Genomic DNA, 23,267 nt, shown 5'->3' with positions numbered 1-23,267 from the left:
ATTTTTTATGTTGTTTGTCTTAGAACAGCTACTAGGGCCATCGCTTTTTCCAAAAATCAAGTTCAAACGAATTTGAAATGACACACATTTCGTTCGAATGAATTCAAATGTGCCCCCCCCCTCAAAAAAAGATAATAATACAATTTGTACAGCACTTTTCATTCATAGTGAAACTCCAAGTCTTAAAGTGCTGCAATATTAATAACATAGAACAACGTAACAACGTAAAGAAAATAGTAATAAGAGTTACAATACCAGTGGGCCGCATATCTTGCATAAATCTTGCTATGTTATTGGTGATATAATTTTTACGAGCTTCTGGCAAGGGGCTGCTGAAGCTGAATGTGCCAAATAATAGAAAGTCAGACGAGGTTTTACACTTGACGTTGCTCTGCTAGTCTGTGGTGCCTCCGCTGCCTCACTTGGCTGGCAAGCTAGCAGGTGAGTCCGCAAATTTGTTGTAGAGTCAGACATCTGCTTTGTACAAGGTCGACACGAAGACTTACGGTTTGTTAGTTACCATCTACGTTGTAGAACCCAAAATACTTCTACACACTGCGTCTCAGATGCTTTGGTATCGTGATTGTCCACTTAGGACGGCTTTGCTCGCTAGCGTCCTTGATTTTCGTAGCAAACAACGTAACATTACTAGCTTAGTTTACTGATGTCAATAGGGCATCAATAGGTCAATCTGATTGTACATTTTTAGTGCGCCCTCTGCTGGAAACGTTCTCTTGCGCTTATAGACTGTGAATTTTGAATTCGAACAGGTCATTACAGTTCGAAAATTTACTTTATCCCCACATTTAAACGACTGTTCGAATAAAAAGTGACATGTTGTAATGGACGATCAAAGAACCCCAAATGCAGAACACAACGGAACAGAGCTGAGTAGGTTGGTAACAGTCTTTATTGTAGCTGTTCTAATATCTGTGCAAAAAGTCTGGCGTAGTTCTGTCGGCCCAGAGGACACGGCCGGTCCGGGTCGAGGATAAAGTGGCGACGTTCCGGACGGAGACAGGGGAGGCAGGCTCTGGACGGGCGGCCCAAATAGGGTATCATTAGGATTTTATCGTAATAAATCACATTCCTGACATTAAAATACGGAGTGAAGTCTGTTCTTCATTGTTTCTGAACATCAGTCAGTGTCAGTCCCTCCTCCTGCCCTCTGTCCGCCTCCCTCTGCTGCTGCTGTGACTCACTGCAGGTAAGTTACCTGGCAGAGAGGTGAGGGGCTGCTTTGTTTCAGCCAGCAGGAAGTTTACAAGAATTTGCCAAATTTTAAGGTATGTGGCAAACTAAGCTAAACAGTTAGACATACATACAGACAGCTTCGTTTTAGCTTGTTTGTAACAATTCGCTAGTAGCCGAGCTAGCTCGCTATGCTTGTGTAAACATAGCGCCGGTGGATCAGACTGTGGACAGAGCAGATTCAATTAAAATAACACTTTCTACATGTTCACCTGTTTACGCTTGTTGAACAGGTGTATTGATAAAGTATTGGCTTTTTACTCACAAAGGTTTTATTGCACTTATTTACAGTAACGAGTGTAGTCAACTCGACTCAGTGTGTGTGTGTGTGCACTCAGCCGACACAGAGAGCAGCCTGATAATAAATTACACCAAGTTTTTTGACAGCTAGGTTTCTTTATTTATATGATTTAAACACGTATTTGTTGTTCGCAATGTAGCATTTTCAGATTTTAGAGACACAGGACGCGTACCTAGCAACATCACTGCAGGGGTAAAGTTCTGATCCATCCATCAGAGCTGAGACCTCGGTGTTGCTACCACAATTCAAAAAATCCCCCTTCACAAACTAAACAAAACAAAGTATCAAAAACAAAGTATTGTTTTGACTGCAGGAGGAGTCACTGCACTACTTATTGCTAATCCTACCTTCGAAAACAGAAACAACAAATCTAATTAATGTGGATTATAAATGAAATTCTGAATGTTGTTAAACAATTTGCCAAAAGTGCAGTCAGTTATAACAAGGATGAAACCTGTGTAGGACTCTCATGTGCGCTCACATGCAACATCTGTTCCGAATAAAGACTTGTGCATAAGGGAAGACTACCACATGTTTTCTAACATATTTTCTAGAGTAAGGTTGACTTGTTCAAGAAATTGTTCAATCTTCTGTAAAGAAATACAGTAAAAGTAAAATAAATAGTAAAACAAAACTGTACATAAAAATGTACATATGTGCTTAAACAGCGACAAAATAATGATTCACAATATAAAGATTATAGCAATGAGTGAAAAGGTGTAGGCTGAAGCCATAGCCTATAAGCCCTCCTCACATCCAGAATTTTAGAGAAAAACGTATGTATAAATTTGTTAGACGACAGATGACATACAGTAAGTATTCTACATCATTTTACCAAAAGCAAGACTTTTGCATATGATGCGGATTTTGGACATGTTCAGTCCATACAGTACAGGGGTGAAGAGCGGCTGGCATGTAAGCCAGTATAATGATAAAAAAATGCGCAACATAATGGGTAAACTGCTCATATTGAATCTGCTCTGCACTATTTCAAAGAAGGCCCCAAAAGAGAAGTTGAGCAGGGAAGCAAGGTGAGGTGTGCAGGTACTGACAGCTTTTTGTCTCGTCTGTTTGGAACCAGAAAAACAAACTTTGAGAATCTTAATGTAAGTGTAAAGGATTAAAATTAGAAGAGCAAAGATTACTGTAAACATGTAAACAATTCCATAAATGTTGTTGACTGTGGTGTCAGAGCATGCCAGTTTAACGATGGAGTAGTTGTCACAGTACACTTTTTGAATCGTGTTCCCACACAGCTGTAAAGGGACACTCAAAGACATAATGACAACAGTTGTAAGTACACTGTATAACCATACGAACACAGTAAGGATTGCAACCTTGCTGGATGTCATACGTGTGTTATATTGTAGAGGATAACAGATAGCAAGGTATCTGTCATAAGACATGACAGCTAAGGTGAAATATTGTACACTCCCATAACAATGTACACAGAAAATCTGCAGGAAACAAAAGGAAGCAGAAATAGTGTGAACTTTAGAGAGAATTTGGACCAGGAGCAAAGGAAACAACCCTGTACTACCATACAGCTCATTTACAAACAGGCTGCACACAGAAAAAAAGGTACATAGGCTCATGTAAGCTTCTGTTCATACAGATAACCACGATGAGCAAAACATTGGCACAAACAGTTAAAATATATAGAGACATGACAATCATGAAATAAAAGTATTTAAAAACCCCAGTGTCAAAATAGGCAACAAGTGCAAAATATGAAACCTGAGTAGAGTTTACCATAATCCTTCATTTGGTTCATTAAGCAATCATAACATTATGAAGTAGATAAACTAATATTAGTTATTATGTGATAGATTTGTAAAGCTAAAGCATTAATCACACACACAACAGAATTAATGGCAATAACAATAAACAGATAAATTCATCATTATGAAAACAAATAAGACAAATTACCTTAACATTCCCCTATATAAAATCTAAACGATACAAAGATATACAGTTTGACATTGTGTGAATCCTGACATTGATCTGCTACCCTGCTGTAGACACACTGAGTCCCTCCTAACTGAGCCGACACTCTTTTCAACTCTGACGCCCAAAGCAGCAATGGGACCTCATTATCAAAGGAACCACTGACTGTTGATGATTCCTGATTTCTGGTAAAATAGCAAACTCTCCTTTGTGTCGATAGATCTAGACATATAAATAGATAACTCACTTAAAATGATGTCAAAATAACTGATATTAATTATCGTCCCGAGCAAATCAAACTTTTTGAAAGGAAATTGTAGTTATTGTATATATTATGCATCTTAAAGCGGTTCACCCCCAAATAAAAAATATATATTTTTCCTCTTACCTGTAGTGCTATTTTTATCCATCTAGATTGTTTTGGTGTGAGTTGCTGAGTTTTTACATTAAAGCATTTTTATTTAACTTTGAATATGTCAATGAAGAAAGAGTTTAATTTTGATACAAACATTATCAACCATGTTTTTTAAAAAACAAAACAAAATCCTTTTTCATCAACAAAATGAACTTTGACTCCTTGTGGCACAAATACTTTTAAGACTTGAACACCAATCTCTTAATTTAATTCATGTATGTATTTAATTTCATTTTAAAGCACAATTTCAAGAATTGATGCTCGACACAATTTCATAAATCCATCGTAGAGGTGGTGGCAATGCCTTTACTGATTGAACATTAGCCAATCAAGAGGTGTGAGTCGAGCAGCACGGTGTATTAGCTCTGGTTCAGAAATTACACCAATTATCTTTTGCCATGAATAGTAAATGCATTTAGGTTTCTCACAAATATATTCTTCTAACCTTTCTGGATCATGCAATTGATTTGTATCTCATCTCCATGAATCACCACGATCTGGCCAACATATGGCTTGCCATCATATTGCACAATCACAAATTTCCCTTCTGTGCACTTATCTTCTTCCTCAAAGGAGTCATCCAATTTAAGTTGGTGCTGAGTGGCAGCATTATCTCCAATCTTTGAAACACTTCCAAAATCCTTGGTTTGTGGCAAGAGCATACTTTGGGATATGTACAGAAAGAAGTCAGTTGGCTTTCTCCAGTAAACCGATTTTTAAAACTTCATGTAAACGAGAAACGTGCTTTCTGTAATGGCGAAGATGATTATAGAAATCTGATTTCCATGAGTAGACTTCTCCTGGAGATTGCAGATTTCTCTGCCATGTATACGAGAAACCACATTTCTAAGAATCTTAGATTAGATTAGATTATTAATCTTAATGGGCAGAGTCGCTCAGTATGACAACCAGAAGGCAAGGCAGATGGGTGGAGTTGTTCTGGAGGGCGACCACATGGAAGAGGACGTACTGGAGACGGGACCGCTGTGGAGTTCAGCGATGTAAACGGAACTGCTCTGGAGGTCGTGATTTCTTGGGTGGTGGCCAACGGCTATGGCTCAGGGCAGGCAGGTGACTGAACAGCAGACAAGGCCAACTAAAGATCTAAAAGATCTGGCTGGGCACCAGTCACAGCGCTGGGCAGTGGAGGCTCTGTGGCGCTGGACAGCGGTGGTAGGGTACCCGAGGCTGGCTGGCTGACTGGGATGTCGAGGAGGCTAGATTGATGGTCAAGTTCTCTGCCAATCCGGGTTGCAACTTCACAGATTGGAAGACACTTTCTGGAGTGCGAGTGACAGAATTGGCAGGCAGGAAGTTAAGATCAAGGGTCAGGTTCAGGTGGCTGGTGTTGAGACCACCGAGACTCCACAGATGAATTTGTTCATTTGTCTGACTTTAATTTAACTTTTATTATGAAACTGAGCCATTGAAGTCAGTTTCTCAAAATCTTCCAGGAATTCACACCTGTGTATGAAGTCTGGTCAGGTTGACCTGTGACCCGTGATGTCACCAGCTCAATAAAAGGATCAGCTGGCCATTGTTCTCTCTCTATTCTCCTGGCTGCGATAGCAGCAGCTGCCACCGCTGTGTAATCTGCTCGGAGCAGAAACACACCAAACTCTCTGATCTTACAGCAGCGCTGCAAGAGCCTGCTGGATCCCTGCAAAAAGTTTAGTTAGCGTGAGTGGCTACGACCCAAAGTCTGCCAGCTAACTTTACCAAGTAACAAGAGTAACGAAGTAGCTTAGCGCCAAGCGGCTCACTGAGGACGGAGAGACCGGTTCCATCATCTGCATATTCGGAACACGGCACAGCAAAATAATTTTCCACAACGGAACCACAATTCTTCCCCGCCTGACTGATCGACAACAGAACTGCCAACAAACGGAGCAGCACGTCAAAGCAACCTCTTTAGTGCCTTTACGGACTGGTAATGTAACTGGGCATTATAAAGCTTCACATAGCTTAACACTGTACTTGACTAAGCACAGGACTGTTTAGTTTTCGTCAGTGTTCATGTTTTGATTTGTTGAGGTTTTATTGTTGTGATCTTCTCCATGGTTAACGTGAGGTTATTATTGTAACCATAGTTCTTAGCCACCGCTAAGTTGATGTTAGTTTATGTTATGCTCCACACATAGTCTTTGCATGCTAACTAACTCCTTTTAACTTTGCACCATTATCTTATAGTACACATACACATACACCTTAATTTGGCCTACACAATCGCACACAGTGGAGAGTTAAACGCACAAAGAAAGCTGGAATGGGAGACAGAGGAGCCGACGTAATGGTCTGGTTAGGTTTTCTGGTCATTTGACATTTGATTTAACTAGACACATCCCTTGTCACACGAGGCCAAAAAAAATACGTGAGAATATCGTTGTACATCTTACGGACCCCCAAATGTCGTGGATGTCATTCCCCAGAATCAGCCCACACATGGCTACCAGCCAGGTCATTCCCCAGAATCAGCCCACACATGGCTACCAGCCAGGTCATTCCCCAGAATCAGCCCACACATGGCTACCAGCCAGGTCATTCCCCAGAATGACATCCACGCCCCAGATCGGCATTGCAGGACGCCCATAGCCACCTCACTCTGAAAAAAACCACAGTTAAGCTCTGATGTATGCACTGGAACAGGCAACACATTTAAACCCATTCCCCACATCAGAATGTAATCCCCGGTATCAGACCCCTTTATCTGCTGTTTTTTATTTAATTAAAAAACGTAAACATTATACAAGTTATATACAAGTGTGTGTGTGTGTGTGTGTGTATCAGACATATGTGCTGTATTCATATATGTTCTTAACAGACAACTGCCAGCTATTTAGAAACAAGTATTTTCATACGGAAATATGACGGTGTAGTCCCTCATTCGTCCAGGAGTGTTCCATCGTAGAAAAGGTTTCAGTCGTAGTCATCTGGACAAAGTATTTATTCAAATATAACTTTTCTGACATCAATTAGATGAATGAGGTCACACTACTGCTGTGGGCGTATGCTGACTTTAAATGGTTTAAAGAAGCAGAAGCAGAGTTTAAGCTCAGTTTCAGCTCAGTTAGGAGGGACTCACAGTATGACTACAGCAGGTAAACAGATAAACGTCAGGATTCACACAATGTCACAAACTGTTTTCTGTATTGTCTTACCTTTTATATAGACTTGATGAATTTATTTACTGTGCTGAATACTATTAGTGTGTTTAATATTTAGCTACACATAGTCCCAAACAAGCGCAGAGCTTATAGTTAGTTTTACTAAAACAAAATGTAACAGTGGAATTGATTCATCCTATGTACAGTGTTATGACTTTATGAGACAAAAGGAGGATCATGATAAATTCTACACAGGTTTCATATTTCACACTTGCTGCCTATTTTGAAACTGGGCTTTTTAAATACTTATATTTAATGGTTATTATGTCTTTATATATGTTAATTGTTTGTGCAAATGTTTTGCTCATCATGGTTATCTGCATGAACAGAAGCTTACATGAACCTATGTACATTTTTCTGTGCAGCCTGTTTGTGAATGAGCTGTATGGTAGTACAGGGTTGTTTCCTTTCCTTCTGGTTCAGATTCTCTCTGACGTTCACACTGTTTCTGCTCCATTTTGTTTCCTGCAGATTTTCTGTTTATTCTCTTATGGAGGTGTAGAATATTTAAACTTAGCCATCATGGCTTATGACAGATACCTTGCTATCTGTTGTCCTCTACAATATAACACCCAAATGACATCTAAAAAAATTACCATGCTTATTGCTGTAACATGGTTTTACCCTTTACTACTGTCTCTTGTGATGATATCCTTGAGTAACTCTTTACAGCTGTGTGGGACCACTATTAAGAAAGTGTACTGTGACAACTACTCCATTGTGAAAATGGCATGTTCTGACATCACGATCAATAATATCTATGGACTCTTTGTCACTTCAATCTCAATCTTTTGTCCTCTAATTCTAATTTTTTACACTTACGTTAAAATTCTTAAAATTTGTTTTTCTGGTTCCAAACAGACGAGACAAAAAGCTGTCAGTACCTGCACACCTCACCTTGCTTCCCTCCTGAACTTTTCTTTCGGGGCCTGCTTTGAAATATTACAGAGCAGGTTTAATATGAACTATCTACCCAATATTTCGAGAATTGTTTTATCATTATACTGGCTTACGTGCCAGCCGCTTTTCAACCCTTTACTGTATGGTCTAAATATGTCCAAAATCCGCATCCTATGTAAAAGTCTTGTCTTTGCTGAAATGTAGGCCACTTATGTAATGACCATCCGACAGATTTCTGTGTTTCCTAGACATTGAAAATGCATTTGTGGTTGTTTAAGGTCTAAAGTATGACACTTGAAATTCTAAAGCTGCCCTGATTAGATTAATTAGCTTGCCATGTCGATTTTGAATGAATGTACATTTTCTTATCATACTGTGTTTTGAAATGCAGTTCCACAAAGATGGATGAACAAAAATAACAAATTGAAAGAAGAAATGTTTTCTTTATTGAAAGCAAAGTGGTTTTGATAAGCTGTAAATAAATCATACATGGAAAACATTGACATTTGCTCAACCTGAATAATAATAATAAACTTTATTTGTATAGCTCCTTTCATACAAGATATGCAGCTCAAAGTGCTTTACAACAAAGAAAATACATGCATGCGTGCTTCACATAAAAACAGAATGAACATAAATAAAATGCCATTGTTAATGTAAAATAAAGTAAAAATAAGATGAGAATAGAGTACATGCATCATGCAACATGAATGATAGAATGCCATACTTATTGTAAAATAATAATGAGGAATGCATAACATAAGATGGGAAATAAAACCCACTAAGTAATAATAATAAAGTTTCAGTTAGAGGCGTCATTTGGGAAGGCTGGTTTGGGAGCGCTGCAGGCTGGATTACAACAATTCTGCAAAGATGACTGGGCCAATATTCCTCCACAGCTCTGTAAAAGACTCATTGCAAGTTATCGCAAACGCTTGGTTGCAGTTGTTGCTGCTAAGGGTGGCCCAACCAGTTATTAGGTTTAGGGGGCAATAAGACGGTGTAGTCCCTCATTCGTCCAGGAGTGTTCTATCGTAGAAAAGGTTTCAGTCGTAGTCATCTGGACACTGTTTTCAGAATCAAGACGTTTCGGCTCCCATCCGGAAGTCATTCTCAATTGTGAAAAAATCGGACGGGAACTGGAAATTTAAACTACTCTGAGTTACATAAGCCCTGCCCTCAGGAAGGAATCTGCCTGAGTATCTGTAAATAGCTAGTTTTTTCAGACCAAACATTTGAAGAATGTTTTCTACTGTGGCTTTCCAGCTACTTGGCCTCAGTTCACCTTTCTCTTTGCAAAGTAACTTGTTTGCTGCTTCCAATTTATCTATGCATCCATCTTTCATGTTGCATGCAAATATATCTTCATTAAGGGGACTTAGCTGCAGTTGCAGTTTCTTCTGTAATTACTGAGCGAATCAGAATTCTTGATATCCTCTTCATCTCTCATGTCCATGGCGGTCGCCTGGTCAACAAGACTGATCTATCCTTATTATCTTCCTTGGCAGCATAACCCAATCATTAACGTTTAATACAACTTTCCTTCACTTTCTTAAGTGATTAATACTGCCAAATCATTTTAGCCACATTTCAAGCACTTAATGATGGTGGAGGTGAGTGCTACTGGGCGGTAGTTTTTCAGGCAGAGGGTTTTGGTCTTTTTGGGGACAGGCACAATGGTGGTCTCCTTGAAACATGGGGACTACAGACTGGAGCACTGACATGTTGAAAATGTCTGTGTAGACATTTGCCAGTTGATCTGCATGCACATTGAGAGCCAGGGATACCATCTGGTCCAGGTGCCTTGCGTGGATTAATCCTTTTGAAGGATTTGGACACATCTGCCCTGGACATTACAAGTGGGCAGAGGTTCTGGGCCTTTTGTACCTCCTCAGCCAGGAAGTTGTTCTTCTCAAAGCTTGCATAGAAGATGTGCAGCTCATCTGGGAGAGATGCCGACATTATCTCAGCACTGCTGGTTTCCCTTTTGTAGTCTGTGATCGTTGTTAGTCCAGACCACATGTTACTGGTGTTGGAGCCCTGGTAGTTAGACTCCACTTTGTCCCGGTATTGTCTCTTAGCATTGCTAAGTTTCTGCCTATAGGCAGGCAGAAGTAGAACTGAGACGCGATCTAATTTGCTGAAGTAGTGACGAGGGAGGGCCTTATATCTGTGAAAAAGTGTTGTCCACCAACGAACTAATGTGCAAATGTTGTTCTCTGTCATAACAAAATAAAATAAATAAAACAAGAAAACAAAGTTGAGGAGGAGCTTGAGACACAGCAGCCGTCCCCGACGCCATCTTCTTCATTACATTTTTAATTACATATATTGGAATAGAGGATTTCATTCATATTGCCCTTTCAACTATAATACGGACAGCAGTAACATAGTATACTCAATTTGTCCGCTGTGGTAAGGACTCAGCCTTGATACGTGGTGCACGCTGTACCAGGTGAACTACCAGGGCACCGGTTGTGTCAATCTTAAATTTTCCCTGTATTTACAAAAGTGTTTCAACAAAACAAAAACCCAGACTTTTACAGTTTTTCCTTTTGAACGCTGGCAGCTGCTGAAGTTTTTTTTCCCTGATAGACAAAGAAGGTGTCAGGGAGCCAACACAGACACCACCAGCTCCACCCACTGCAATCAACAGATCTCACTCACCTGAGTACTGATCACTGAACCCCCCATTCTGTCGTTGCAGTACGGCCCATTGACCTGCTGCCTGGGGCAACACCGCCTAAAGGACGTGTGTATCCTCTGTCCATCCCGGAGCGCAAGGCTATGGAGGATTACATCGAGGAGGCTCTCCGCCAGAACTTCATTCGAGTTTCCACCTCACCTACGGCCTCAGCTTCTTCTTCGTGGGTAAGAAGGACGGTGGCCCTGCATCGACTACCGGACCCTCAACAGCCAAACTGTCAAGCTCCCCTATCCTCTTCCTCTGGTCCCTGCTGCCTTCGAGGAACTCCGTGGGGCTCGCATTTTCACTAAGCTGGATCTGAGAAGTGCCTACAACCTCGTTCGAATCAGGGAGGGGGACGAATAGAAGACGCCGTTCATCACCCCTTCGGGCCATTACGAATACCTCGTTATGCCATACGGACTGTCCAACGCTCCAGCCGTCTTCCAGGGCTTCATGAACGAGGTGTTCCGGGAGTATCTCCATCACTTCGTGATCGTCTACATCGATGATATCCTCATTTAGTCCCGGGACTTGGCTGAACATCGCCACCACGTCACGCTGGTCCTCCAACAGCTCAGGAAACATCAGCTCTATCTAAAACTTGAAGTGCGAGTTCCATCGCCCCACGGCCCAGTTCCTCGGGTACATCGTCAGCGCAGAGGGCATCCATATGGACCAGGGGAAGATCCAAGCCATCCAAAACTGGCCACTTCCTCAAACAGTAAAGGAGCTCCAACGTTTCCTCGGGTTCTCAAACTTCTATCGCAGATTCATTAAGAGCTTCAGCTTCAGGTCCTCTCCTCTCACCTCCCTGCTCCGTCATCAACCCAAGTCACTGTCCTGGAACCCCGAAGCTTGAGCGCGTTCAAGAGTTAAAGAGAGCCTTCTGCACTGCTCCCGTTCTGACCCATCCAAACCCAGATCTCCCCTTCGTGGTGGAAGTGGACGCCTCCACCACCGGCGCGGGAGCAATGCTATCTCAACGCCACGGAGAGCCTCCTCAACTCCATCCTTGTGCCTTCTTCTCCAAGAAGCTGTCCCCGGCGGAGCGGAATTATGACATCGGCAACCGGGAGCTGCTGGCGATAAAGTTGGCACTGGAAGAGTGCAGGCATTGGCTGGAGGGAGCTAATCACCCGTTCTCTGTCATCACCGACCATAAGAACCTGGAATACCTCCGTACCGCCAAAAGACCCGCGCCAGGCCCACTGGGCTCTCTTCTTCACCCGTTTCCACTTCACCATCACCTATAGACCCGGAGACAAGAACAGAAAAGCAGACTCCCTCTCCAGAATCCATGCTCCCAAGGAATCCCCCACACCAGAACCCATCCTCCCTCCAGCCATACTTGTCAGCCCTATCCAATGGGACCTGGATGACCAAATACGGGCCGCCACAGTTTCCGAACCCGCTCCACCGGGAGGCCCAGAGGGTAAGGTTTACGTCCCAACCAGCCTACGTAAAGACCTTCTGGGCTCAGCGCATGCTTCCCCGGGCTCTGGACACCCAGGCAGCCAGCGTACTCTCTCGCTCCTCCAGGCTCGTTACTGGTGGCCCAGTATGGTCCGGGATGTCTCCCAATTTGTGGAAGGATGCTCAGTCTGCGCCATCTCCCGCACTCCACGTCAACTTCCTGTTGGCAAACTGGTACCCCTTCCTATACCACGTAGACCCTGGTCCCACTTCGGAGTCGATTTCGTCACTGACTTACCCAAATCAGATGGTTTCACCTGCATACTCGTAGTGGTGGACCATTTCTCCAAGGCCTGCAGGCTCATTCCCTTGCGGGGTCTACCTACCGCTCTAGAAACCGCAGAGGCCCTTTTCCACCATGTGTTCCGCAACTTTGGTACCCCGGAAGAAATTGTCTCCGACCGTGGACCACAGTTCACCTCACGTGTGGAAGGCCTTCTTCAAACTCCTCCAAGTAGCAGTCAAGCTCTTCTCCAGTTATTACCCTCAGACCAACGGCCAGACTGAGCGGAAGATACAGGAGATAGGGAGATATCTTAGCACCTACTGTCACGACAACCAAACCAGCCGGAACCGCTTCCTCCCTTGGGCTGAGTACGCACAGAACTCCCTAAAACAGAACACCACGGGTCTCTCCCCCTTCCAGTGTGTACTCGGTTATCAACTCCCGTTGTTCCCCTGGACTGAGGAACCATTGGAAGTCCCAGCTATTGACCACTGGGTTCGAGCGAGCGAGAGAGTGTGGGACTCAGCCCATATCCACCTGCAGCATGCTGTACGGAGACACAAGCAATTCGCAGATGCCCGACGATCCCCTACCCTGGTCTATCATCCGGGGGATCACGTCTGGCTTTCCACTCGGGATCTGCGTCTCCGTCAGCCCTGCCGTAAGCTGAGTCCCCGCTACATAGGTCCCTTCACCATCGAGAGGCAGATTAATGACGTCACCTACCGGCTCCAGCTCCCCCCGAGGTACCGCATTCACCCCTCATTTCATGTCTCACTCCTAAAACCTGTGTCTCCGTCTTCCACAGAGCCCGAGGAGCTACCCATACCTCCTCCTCCAGATGTGATTAAAGAACCCCTTATCTACCGGGTGGAGACCATTCTGGATTCCAGGCGACGGGATGGCCGACTCGAGTACCTGGTAGACTGGGAAGGATACGGGCCCGAAGAAAGATCCTGGGTTCTGTGAGATGACATCCTCCTGCTCTACTGTCAGACTTTCATCGGGCTCATCCAGATCGTCCCGCACCCAGAGGCAGAGGCCGACCCCGTCTCCGTCAGCAGGCGTCAGGAGCCGCCCCTGGAGGAGGGGGTACTGTCAGGGAGCCAACACAGACACCACCAGCTCCACCCACTGCAATCAACAGATCTCACTCACCTGAGTACTGATCACACACCTGCCACCAATCACCAACCCCACACTGTAAAGCCACACGCCCTCTGTTCACTCACTGTCTGGTCTCAAACATACTATGAGATTCAACCCGACCGCATCACCTCCAGAAGATTCCCCTTGGACTTTGGACTCCCCTCAGCCTATGTGTGTGTCTTCGTCTCCTGGCTCTCCTGCTCCTCATCTCCTTCAAAGTACTGAACTAACTACCCCTAACCAGATAAGACTCTTAGACTTTCCTAGCTCCAGCCATTCATATCCACTGCACTTTACTTTACATATACTACTGACTTGTATTACAATAAACTCCTTCGTCACTGTACTTACCTCTGTCTCCCGTGTCTGCCTGCTGACAGAAGTTTTGGCTGCTTTGTTAAATGTATTCATTAGTGTCTCTGGATTTTCATCTCTTTGCACAGACCACAATCATCTGGTGAGCTTTTTCTGACAAGAGTTTGCATTCTTCTAGAACAGGACAAGTAAGGACTGTACAAATACAGAGGCACTAAGGTGCTTACCTCTGCCAGACACACCAGCACAACGTTTGTGCCACCTGGGACGGCAGAAAGGCTTTACTGGAAAGACTGCCGTGACGGGAAACTGGGAGAGCAAAACAAACGGTGCACACACCTGGGCCGAGTCCCGTCTTACCTGGAATTCATATCAGAAAAGTAAATCAACATATTCAACCTCTGTTATGATGGACACTGTAATCAAAACTCCCCAGGAGCTGCACTGCTGAATGGACAGCGGCTGGCCAAAGCTCCAGGCTGATTAATGAGATATATGGCCACAATCTACTGGCCTGTTTAAAAATAGTTTTCAAATGACTACAAAGTATCCATAAACAAGATGGGTATTATGCTTATTTATTTATTTGATTAATCTTATTTTGGTGCTCACAAAATTAGGGGGAGGGGGTCTTGATCTATTTTTGTAGTAACAGTTCACACATTCACAACATAAAGAAAGTAGACGTGTTGTGTGATTGGCTGCCCATGGGGATTACCCTTCACTAGGTGCACAACTTGTACCTGTATAAATGGCAGATAAAGTCACTTTAACTTAAACAACAGATATAAATAGTGTACTGGTGCAGGGGCAGTGAGTCCATGGGACCCACAGGTCCCCAATAAAATGGTTGTTTTTTGACAAATTATAGTGTTAAACTAGTGTTTGGGGTATCATTAGGATTTTATCGTTACTACTACTCTAATCTATACTCTTATTGGTTCTTTTTTCTCACAAAATAATTGATATGCCTATTTAGTAATAAATCAGAAAATGATTAGAATTTAATATTTTAAAGACAGCTAAGTGTTTCTAGAGCAGCAACAGTAAAGTCACTATATAAACTCAAATATCTCACTGGAAACAAATGTAAAATGTCAATGAAATAAATCACATTCCTGACATTAAAATACGGAGTGAAGTCTGTTCTTCATTGTTTCTAAACATCAGTCAGTGTCAGTCCCTCCTCCTGCCCCCTGTCCGCCTCCCTCTGCTGCTGCTGTGACTCACTGCAGGTAAGTTACCTGGCAGAGGGGGGAGGGGCTGCTTTGTCTCAGCCAGCAGGAAGAATTTGCCAAATTTTAAGATATGTGGCAAACTAAGCTAAACAGTTAGACATACATACAGACGGCTTTGTTTTAGCTTGTTTGTAACAATTCGCTAGTAGCCGAGCTAGCTCGCTGTGCTTGTGTAAACACAGCGCCGCTGGATCAGACTGCGGACAGAGCAGATTCAATTAAAATGACACTTTCTACATGTTCACCTGTTTACGCTTGTTGAACAGGTGTATTGATAAAGTATTGGCTTTTTACTCACAAAGGTTTTATTGCACTTATTTACAGTAACGAGTGTAGTCAACTCGACTCAGTGTGTATGTGTGTGTGTGTGTGTGCACTCAGCCGACACAGAGAGCAGGTGAGAGGCTGCAGCCTGATAATAAATTACACCAAGTTTTTTTGACAGCTAGGTTTCTTTATTTATATGATTTAAACACGTATTTGTTGTTCGCAATGTAGCATTTTCAGATTTTAGAGACACAGGACGCGTACCTAGCAACATCACTGCAGGGGTAAAGTTCTGATCCATCCATCAGAGCTGAGACCTCGGTGTTGCTACCACAATTCAAAAAATCCCCCTTCACAAACTAAACAAAACAAAGTATCAAAAACAAAGTATTGTTTTGACTGCAGGAGGAGTCACTGCACTACTTATTGCTAATCTTACCTTTGAAAACAGAAACAACAAATCTAATTAATATGGATTATAAATGAAATTCAATTTGCCCAAAGTGCAGTCAGTTATAACAAGGATGAAACCTGTGTAGGACTCTCATGTGCGCTCACATGCAACATCTGTTCTGAATTAAGACTTGTGCATAAGGGAAGACTACCACACGTTTTCTAACATATTTTCTAGAGTAATGTTAAAGACTTGTTCAAGAAACTGTTCAATCTTCTGTAAAGAAATATAGTAAAAGTAAAATAAATAGTAAAACAAAACTGTACATAAAAATGTACATATGTGCTTAAACAGCGACAAAATAATGATTCACAATATAAAGATTATAGCAATGAGTGAAAAGGTGTACGCTGAAGCCATAGCCTATAAGCCCTCCTCACATCCAGAATTTTAGAGAAAAACGTATGTATAAATTTGTTAGACGACAGATGACATACAGTAAGTATTCTACATCATTTTACCAAAAGCAAGACTTTTGCATATGATGCGGATTTTGGACATGTTCAGTCCATACAGTACAGGGGTGAAGAGCGGCTGGCATGTAAGCCAGTATAATGATAAAAAAATGCGCAACATAATGGGTAAACTGCTCATATTGAATCTGCTCTGCACTATTTCAAAGAAGGCCCCAAAAGAGAAGTTGAGCAGGGAAGCAAGGTGAGGTGTGCAGGTACTGACAGCTTTTTGTCTCGTCTGTTTGGAACCAGAAAAACAAACTTTGAGAATCTTAATGTAAGTGTAAAGGATTAAAATTAGAAGAGCAAAGATTACTGTAAACATGTAAACAATTCCATAAATGTTGTTGACTGTGGTGTCAGAGCATGCCAGTTTAACGATGGAGTAGTTGTCACAGTACACTTTTTGAATCGTGTTCCCACACAGCTGTAAAGGGACACTCAAAGACATAATGACAACAGTTGTAAGTACACTGTATAACCATACGAACACAGTAAGGATTGCAACCTTGCTGGATGTCATACGTGTGTTATATTGTAGAGGATAACAGATAGCAAGGTATCTGTCATAAGACATGACGGCTAAGGTGAAATATTGTACACTCCCATAACAATGTACACAGAAAATCTGCAGGAAACAAAAGGAAGCAGAAATAGTGTGAACTTTAGAGAGAATTTGGACCAGGAGCAAAGGAAACAACCCTGTACTACCATACAGCTCATTTACAAACAGGCTGCACAGAAAAAGGTACATAGGCTCATGTAAGCTTCTGTTCATACAGATAACCACGATGAGCAAAACATTGGCACAAACAGTTAAAATATATAGAGACATGACAATCATGAAATAAAAGTATTTAAAAACCCCAGTGTCAAAATAGGCAACAAGTGCAAAATATGAAACCTGAGTAGAGTTTACCATAATCCTTCATTTGGTTCATTAAGCAATCATAACATTATGAAGTAGATAAACTAATATTAGTTATTATGTGATAGATTTGTAAAGCTAAAGCATTAATCACACACACAACAGAATTAATGGCAATAACAATAAACAGATAAATTCATCATTATGAAAACAAATAAGACAAATTACCTTAACTTAACATTCCCCTATATAAAATCTAAACGATACAAAGATATACAGTTTGACATTGTGTGAATCCTGACATTGATCTGCTACCCTGCTGTAGACACACTGAGTCCCTCCTAACTGAGCCGACACTCTTTTCAACTCTGACGCCCAAAGCAGCAATGTGACCTCATTATCAAAGGAACCACTGACTGTTGATGATTCCTGGTAAAATAGCAAACTCTCCTTTGTGTCGATAGATCTAGACATATAAATAGATAACTTACTTAAAATGATGTCAAAATAACTGATATTAATTATCGTCCAGAGCAAATAAAACTGAGGAAATTGTAGTTATTGTATATATTATGCATCTTAAAGGGACATTTCACCCCAAAATCAAAAATATATATTTTTCCTCTTACCTGTAGTGCTATTTTTATCCATCTAGATTGTTTTGGTGTGAGTTGCAGAGATTTTACATTAAAGCGTTTTTATTTAGCTTTGAATATGTCAAAGAAGAGAGAGTGTAATTTTGATACAAACAATATCAACCATGTTTTTTTTAAAAACAAAACAAAATCCTTTTTCATCAACAAAATGAACTTTGACTCCTTGACGGCACACATACTTTTAAGACTTGAACACCAATCTCTTAATTTAATTTATGTATGTATTTCATTTCATTTTAGAGCACAATTTCAAGAATTGAGAAACCTGCTTTCTGTAATGGCGAAGATGATTACAGAAATCTGATTTCCGCAGGTAGACTTCTCCTGGAGATTGCAGATTTCTCTGCCATGTATACGAGAAACCACATTTCTAAGAATCTTAGATTAGATTAGATTATTAATCTTAATGGGCGGAGTCGCTCAGTATGACGACAAGAAGGCAAGGCAGATGGGTGGAGTTGTTCTGGAGGGCGACCACATGGAAGAGGACGTACTGGAGACAGGACCGCTGTGGAGTTCAGCGATGTAAATGGAACTGCTCTGGAGGTCGGTGATTTCTTGGGTGGTGGCCAACGGCTGTGGCTCAGGGCAGGCAGGTGACTGAACAGCAGACAAGGCCAACTAAAGATCTAGAAGATCTGGCTGGGCACCAGTCACAGCGCTGGGCAGTGGAGGCTCTGTGGCGCTGGACAGCGGTGGTAGGGCATCCGAGGCTGGCTGGCTGACTGGGATGTCGAGGAGGCTAGATTGATGGTCAAGTTCTCTGCCAATCCGGGTTGCAACTTCATGGATTGGATGACACTTTCTGGAGTGCGAGTGACAGAATTGGCAGGCAGGAAGTTAAGGTTACAAGGTTACAAGTTTAAGCAAAAGGGTCAGGTTCAGGTGGCTGGTGTTGAGACCACCGAGACTCCGCAGATGAATTTGTTCATTCGTCTGACTTTAACTTAACTTTTATTATGAAACTGAGCCACTGAAGTCAGTTTCTCAAAATCTTCCAGGAATTCACACCTGTGTATGAAGTCTGGTCAAGTTGACCTGTGACCCGTGATGTCACCAGCTCAATAAAAGGATCAGCTGGCCATTGTTCTCTCTCTTTTCTCCTGGCTGCGATTGCAGCAGCTGCCACCGCTGTGCAATCTGCTCAGAGCAGAAACACCAAACTCTCTGATCTTACAGCAGCGCTGCAAGAGCCTGCTGGATCCCTGCAAAAAGTTTAGTTAGCGTGAGTGGCTACGACCCAAAGTCTGCCAGCTAACTTTACCAAGCAACAAGAGTAACGAAGTAGCTTAGCGCCAAGCGGCTCACTGAGGACGGAGAGAACGGTTCCATCTGCATATTCGGAACACGGCACAGCAAAATAATTTTCCACAACGGAACCACAATTCTTCCCCGCCTGGCTGATCGACTACAGAACTGCCAACAAACGGAGCAGCACGTCAAAGCAACCTCTTTATTGCCTTCACGGACTGGTAATGTAACTGGGCATTATAAAGCTTCACATAGCTTAACACTGTACTTGACTAAGCACAGGACTGTTTAGTTTTCGTCAGTGTACATGTTTTGATTTGTTGAGGTTTTATTGTTGTGATCTTCTCCATGGTTAACGTGAGGTTATTATTGTAACCATAGTTCTTAGCCACCGCTAAGTTGATGTTAGTTTATGTTATGCTCCACACATAGTCTTTGCATGCTAACTAACTCCTTTTAACTTTGCACCATTATCTTATAGTACACATACACATACACCTTAATTTGGCCTACACAATCGCACATAGTGGAGAGTTAAACACACAAAGAAAGCTGGAATGGGAGACAGAGGAGCCGGCTTAATGGTCTGGTTAGGTTTTCCGGTCATTTGACATTTGATTTAACTAGAAACATCCCTTGTCACACGAGGCCAAAAAAAAACCCTGAGAATATCGTCGTACATCTTACGGACCCCCAAATGTCCTGAATGATCATGCAATGTTCTCAGCACCTCTTCCCAGGATTTGGACTTGACAACCTGAAAAACTGGATTACCCATGCAACTGGTCTTGCAGCAGATAACCATTCGCGGCACTCTTACCAACAACATTTGAAAGCACTCTGTCAAACAGCTCACCAAGCGTATGGATCAGCCCGTTGCTCTGCCACCAAAACAGACAAGAGAGAGACGGGTATAGACACAGAAAGCCCCACTCTCCTCTGTGCTACTCTGCTCAAATTCAGGTTCTGCCTTCCCATGGCACATAGCCTGTGCAACTGCAGAAGCTGTGAAAACACCAGGAAAACGCTGCACACTCTTCATCCGGTATCTCTGTAACAGATGGGGAGAAGATGTTACTACAGGAGGGGGCCGACCATCAGCCCACACATGGCTACCAGCCAGGTCATTCCCTAGAATGACATCCATGCCCCAGATCGGCAGTGCAGGGCGCCCATAGCCACCTCACCCTGAAACAAACCACAGTTAAGCTCCGATGTATGCACTGGAACAGGCAACACATTAAACCCATTCCCTGCATCAGAATGTAATCCCCGGTATCAGACCCCTTTATCTGCTGGTTTTATTTAATTAAAAACGTAAACATTATACAAGTTATATACAAGTGTGTGTGTGTACACACACATATATATATATATATATATATATATATATATATACCCCGAGGTCAAAGTGGGAAACACCTCCAAAGGTGGTAGAGAATGACCGAGCCAAGATCCTGTGGGACTTCCAGATTCAGACTGACAGAATGGTAATGGCGAACCAGCCTGACATCGTGGTGGTGGACAAACAGCAGAGGAAAGCCGTTGTGGTTGACATGACAATACCAAGTGATGGCAACATCAGGAAAAAGGAACATGAGAAACTAGAGAAGTACCAAGGGCTCAGAGAAGAGCTGGAGAAGGCCTGGAAGGTGAAGGCAACAGTGGTGCCCGTGGTCATCGGAGCACTCGGGCAGTGACCCCCAAACTGGAGTAGTGGCTACAGCAGATCCCTGGAAGAACACCAGACATCTCGGTCCAGAAGAGTGCGGTACTGGGAACAGCAAAGATACTGCGCAGAACCCTCAAGCTCCCAGGCCTCTGGTAGAGGACCCGAGCTCGAAGGATGAGACCACCCGCGGACGGTGAAGGACAAAGTTTTATCAGAAATATGTGCTGTATTCATATATGTTCTTAACAGACAAATGCCAGCTATTTAGAAACATATCATACGGAAATATGACGGTGTAGTCCCTCATTCGTCCAGGAGTGTTCCATCGTAGAAAAGGTTTCAGTCGTAGTCATCTGGACAAAGTATTTATTCAAATATAACTTTTCTGACATCAATTAGATGAATGAGGTCACACTACTGCTGTGGGCGTATGCTGACTTTAAATGGTTTAAAGAAGCAGAAGCAGAGTTTAAGCTCAGTTTCAGCTCAGTTAGGAGGGACTCACAGTATGACTACAGCAGGTAAACAGATAAACGTCAGGATTCACACAATGTCACAAACTGTTTTCTGTATTGTCTTACCTTTTATATAGACTTGATGAATTTATTTACTGTGCTGAATACTATTAGTGTGTTTAATATTTAGCTACACATAGTCCCAAACAAGCGCAGAGCTTATAGTTAGTTTTACTAAAACAAAATGTAACAGTGGAATTGATTCATCCTATGTACAGTGTTATGACTTCTTTATGAGACAAAAGGAGGATCATGATAAATTCTACACAGGTTTCATATTTCACACTTGCTGCCTATTTTGAAACTGGGCTTTTTAAATACTTGTATTTAATGGTTATTATGTCTTTATATATGTTAATTGTTTGTGCAAATGTTTTGCTCATCGTGGTTATCTGTATGAACAGAAGCTTACATGAACCTATGTACCTTTTTCTGTGCAGCCTGTTTGTAAATGAGCTGTATGGTAGTACAGGGTTGTTTCCTTTCCTTCTGGTTCAGATTCTCTCTGACGTTCACACTGTTTCTGCTCCATTTTGTTTCCTGCAGATTTTCTGCTTGTATACATATGGAAGTGTGGAATTTTTCAACTTAGCCATCATGGCTTATGACAGATACCTTGCTATCTGTTGTCCTCTACAATATAACACCCAAATGACATCTAAAAAAATTGCCATGCTTATTGCTGTAACATGGTTTTGCTCTTTTCTACTATCTCTTGTGATGATATCCTTGAGTAACTCTTTACAGCTGTGTGGGACCACTATTAAGAAAGTGTACTGTGACAACTACTCCATTGTGAAAATGGCATGTTCTGACATCACGATCAATAATATCTATGGACTCTTTATCACTTCAATCTCAATCTTTTGTCCTCTAATTCTAATTTTTTACACTTACATTAAGATTCTTAAAGTTTGTTTTTCTGGTTCCAAACAGACGAGACAAAAAGCTGTCAGTACCTGCACACCTCACCTTGCTTCCCTCCTGAACTTTTCTTTCGGGGCCTGCTTTGAAATATTACAGAGCAGGTTTAATATGAACAATCTACCCAATATTTTGAGAATTGTTTTATCATTATACTGGCTTATGTGCCAGCCGCTTTTCAACCCTTTACTGTATGGTCTAAATATGTCCAAAATCCGCATCCTATGTAAAAGTCTTGTCTTTGCTGAAATGTAGGCCACTTATGTAATGACCATCCAACAGATTTCTGTGTTTCCTAGACATTGAAAATGCATTTGTGGTTGTTTAAGGTCTAAAGTATGACACTTGAAATTCTAAAGCTGCCCTGATTAGATAAATTAGCTTGCCATGTCGATTTTAAATTAATGTACATTTTCTCATCATACTGTGTTTTGAAATGCATTTCCACAAAGATGGATGAACAAAAATAACAAATTAAAAGAAGAAATGTTTTTTATTGAAAGCAAAGTGGTTTTGATAAGCTGTAAATAAATCATACATGGAAAACATTGACATTTGCAGTTGTTGCTGCTAAGGGTGGCCCAACCAGTTATTAGGTTTAGGGGGGAATCACTTTTTCACACAGGGCCATGTAGGTTTGGATTTTGTTTTCCCTTAATAACAACCTTCATTTAAAAACTGCAATTTGTGTTTACTTGTGTTATCTTTGACTAATATTTAAATTTGTTTGATGATCTGAAACATTTAAGTGTGACAAACAATAAGAAATCAGGAAGGGGGCAAACACTTTTTCACACCACTGTACATGTAACTTGTAGGATCTCTGTTTTCAGTGTCTTTGTTCAGACCAAACATTTGAAGAATGTTTTCTACTGTGGCTTTTCAGCTACTTGGCTCAGTTCACCTTTCTCTTTGCAAAGTAACTTGTTTGCTGCTTCCAATTTATCTATGCATCCATCTTTCACGTTGCATGCAAATATATCTTCATTAAGCAGATTTAGCTGCAGTTGCAGTTTCTGTTTCTTCTGTAATTACTGAGCAAATCAGAATTCTTGATGGATATCCTCTTCATCTCTCATGTCCATGGCGGTCGCCTGGTCAACAAGACTGATCTATCCTTATTATCTTCCTTGGCAG

The 23,267-nt window shown here is 42.0% G+C and overlaps 4 protein-coding genes across 4 annotated transcripts; 2 read left to right on the top strand and 2 right to left on the bottom strand.

Annotated features, from left to right (window-relative positions):
• Positions 1–901: 901 nt before the first annotated feature.
• LOC122878794 (olfactory receptor 6N1-like) lies at positions 902–3,613 on the bottom strand. The gene is given in 2 exon segments (XM_044202167.1): positions 902–3,126; positions 3,128–3,613. Coding segments are annotated over 2 exon segments (933 nt in total). The 5' UTR covers positions 3,308–3,613; the 3' UTR covers positions 902–2,373.
• A 3,355-nt stretch (positions 3,614–6,968) lies between these two features.
• Positions 6,969–8,481, top strand: LOC122878797 (putative gustatory receptor clone PTE01). Its single transcript, XM_044202170.1, has one exon. It carries the CDS (start codon positions 7,256–7,258, stop codon positions 8,180–8,182), a length of 927 nt encoding a protein of 308 aa, XP_044058105.1. The 5' UTR covers positions 6,969–7,255; the 3' UTR covers positions 8,183–8,481.
• A 7,020-nt stretch (positions 8,482–15,501) lies between these two features.
• On the bottom strand, positions 15,502–17,488 carry LOC122878795 (olfactory receptor 6N1-like). Its single transcript, XM_044202168.1, has one exon. It carries the CDS (start codon positions 17,164–17,166, stop codon positions 16,237–16,239), a length of 930 nt encoding a protein of 309 aa, XP_044058103.1. The 5' UTR covers positions 17,167–17,488; the 3' UTR covers positions 15,502–16,236.
• Positions 17,489–21,157: 3,669 nt separating this feature from the next.
• LOC122878798 (olfactory receptor 10J4-like) lies at positions 21,158–22,750 on the top strand. Its single transcript, XM_044202172.1, has one exon. The coding sequence runs from the start codon at positions 21,459–21,461 to the stop codon at positions 22,383–22,385; it is 927 nt and encodes a 308-aa protein (XP_044058107.1). The 5' UTR covers positions 21,158–21,458; the 3' UTR covers positions 22,386–22,750.
• The last annotated feature ends 517 nt before the right edge of the window (positions 22,751–23,267 follow it).

This window comes from Siniperca chuatsi, linkage group LG7, assembly GCF_020085105.1.
Source record: "Siniperca chuatsi isolate FFG_IHB_CAS linkage group LG7, ASM2008510v1, whole genome shotgun sequence".
Lineage (NCBI taxonomy): Eukaryota > Metazoa > Chordata > Actinopteri > Centrarchiformes > Sinipercidae > Siniperca > Siniperca chuatsi.
Note: the sequence above shows the minus strand (reverse complement) of the source record. Positions and strands in the feature narration are given on the sequence as shown.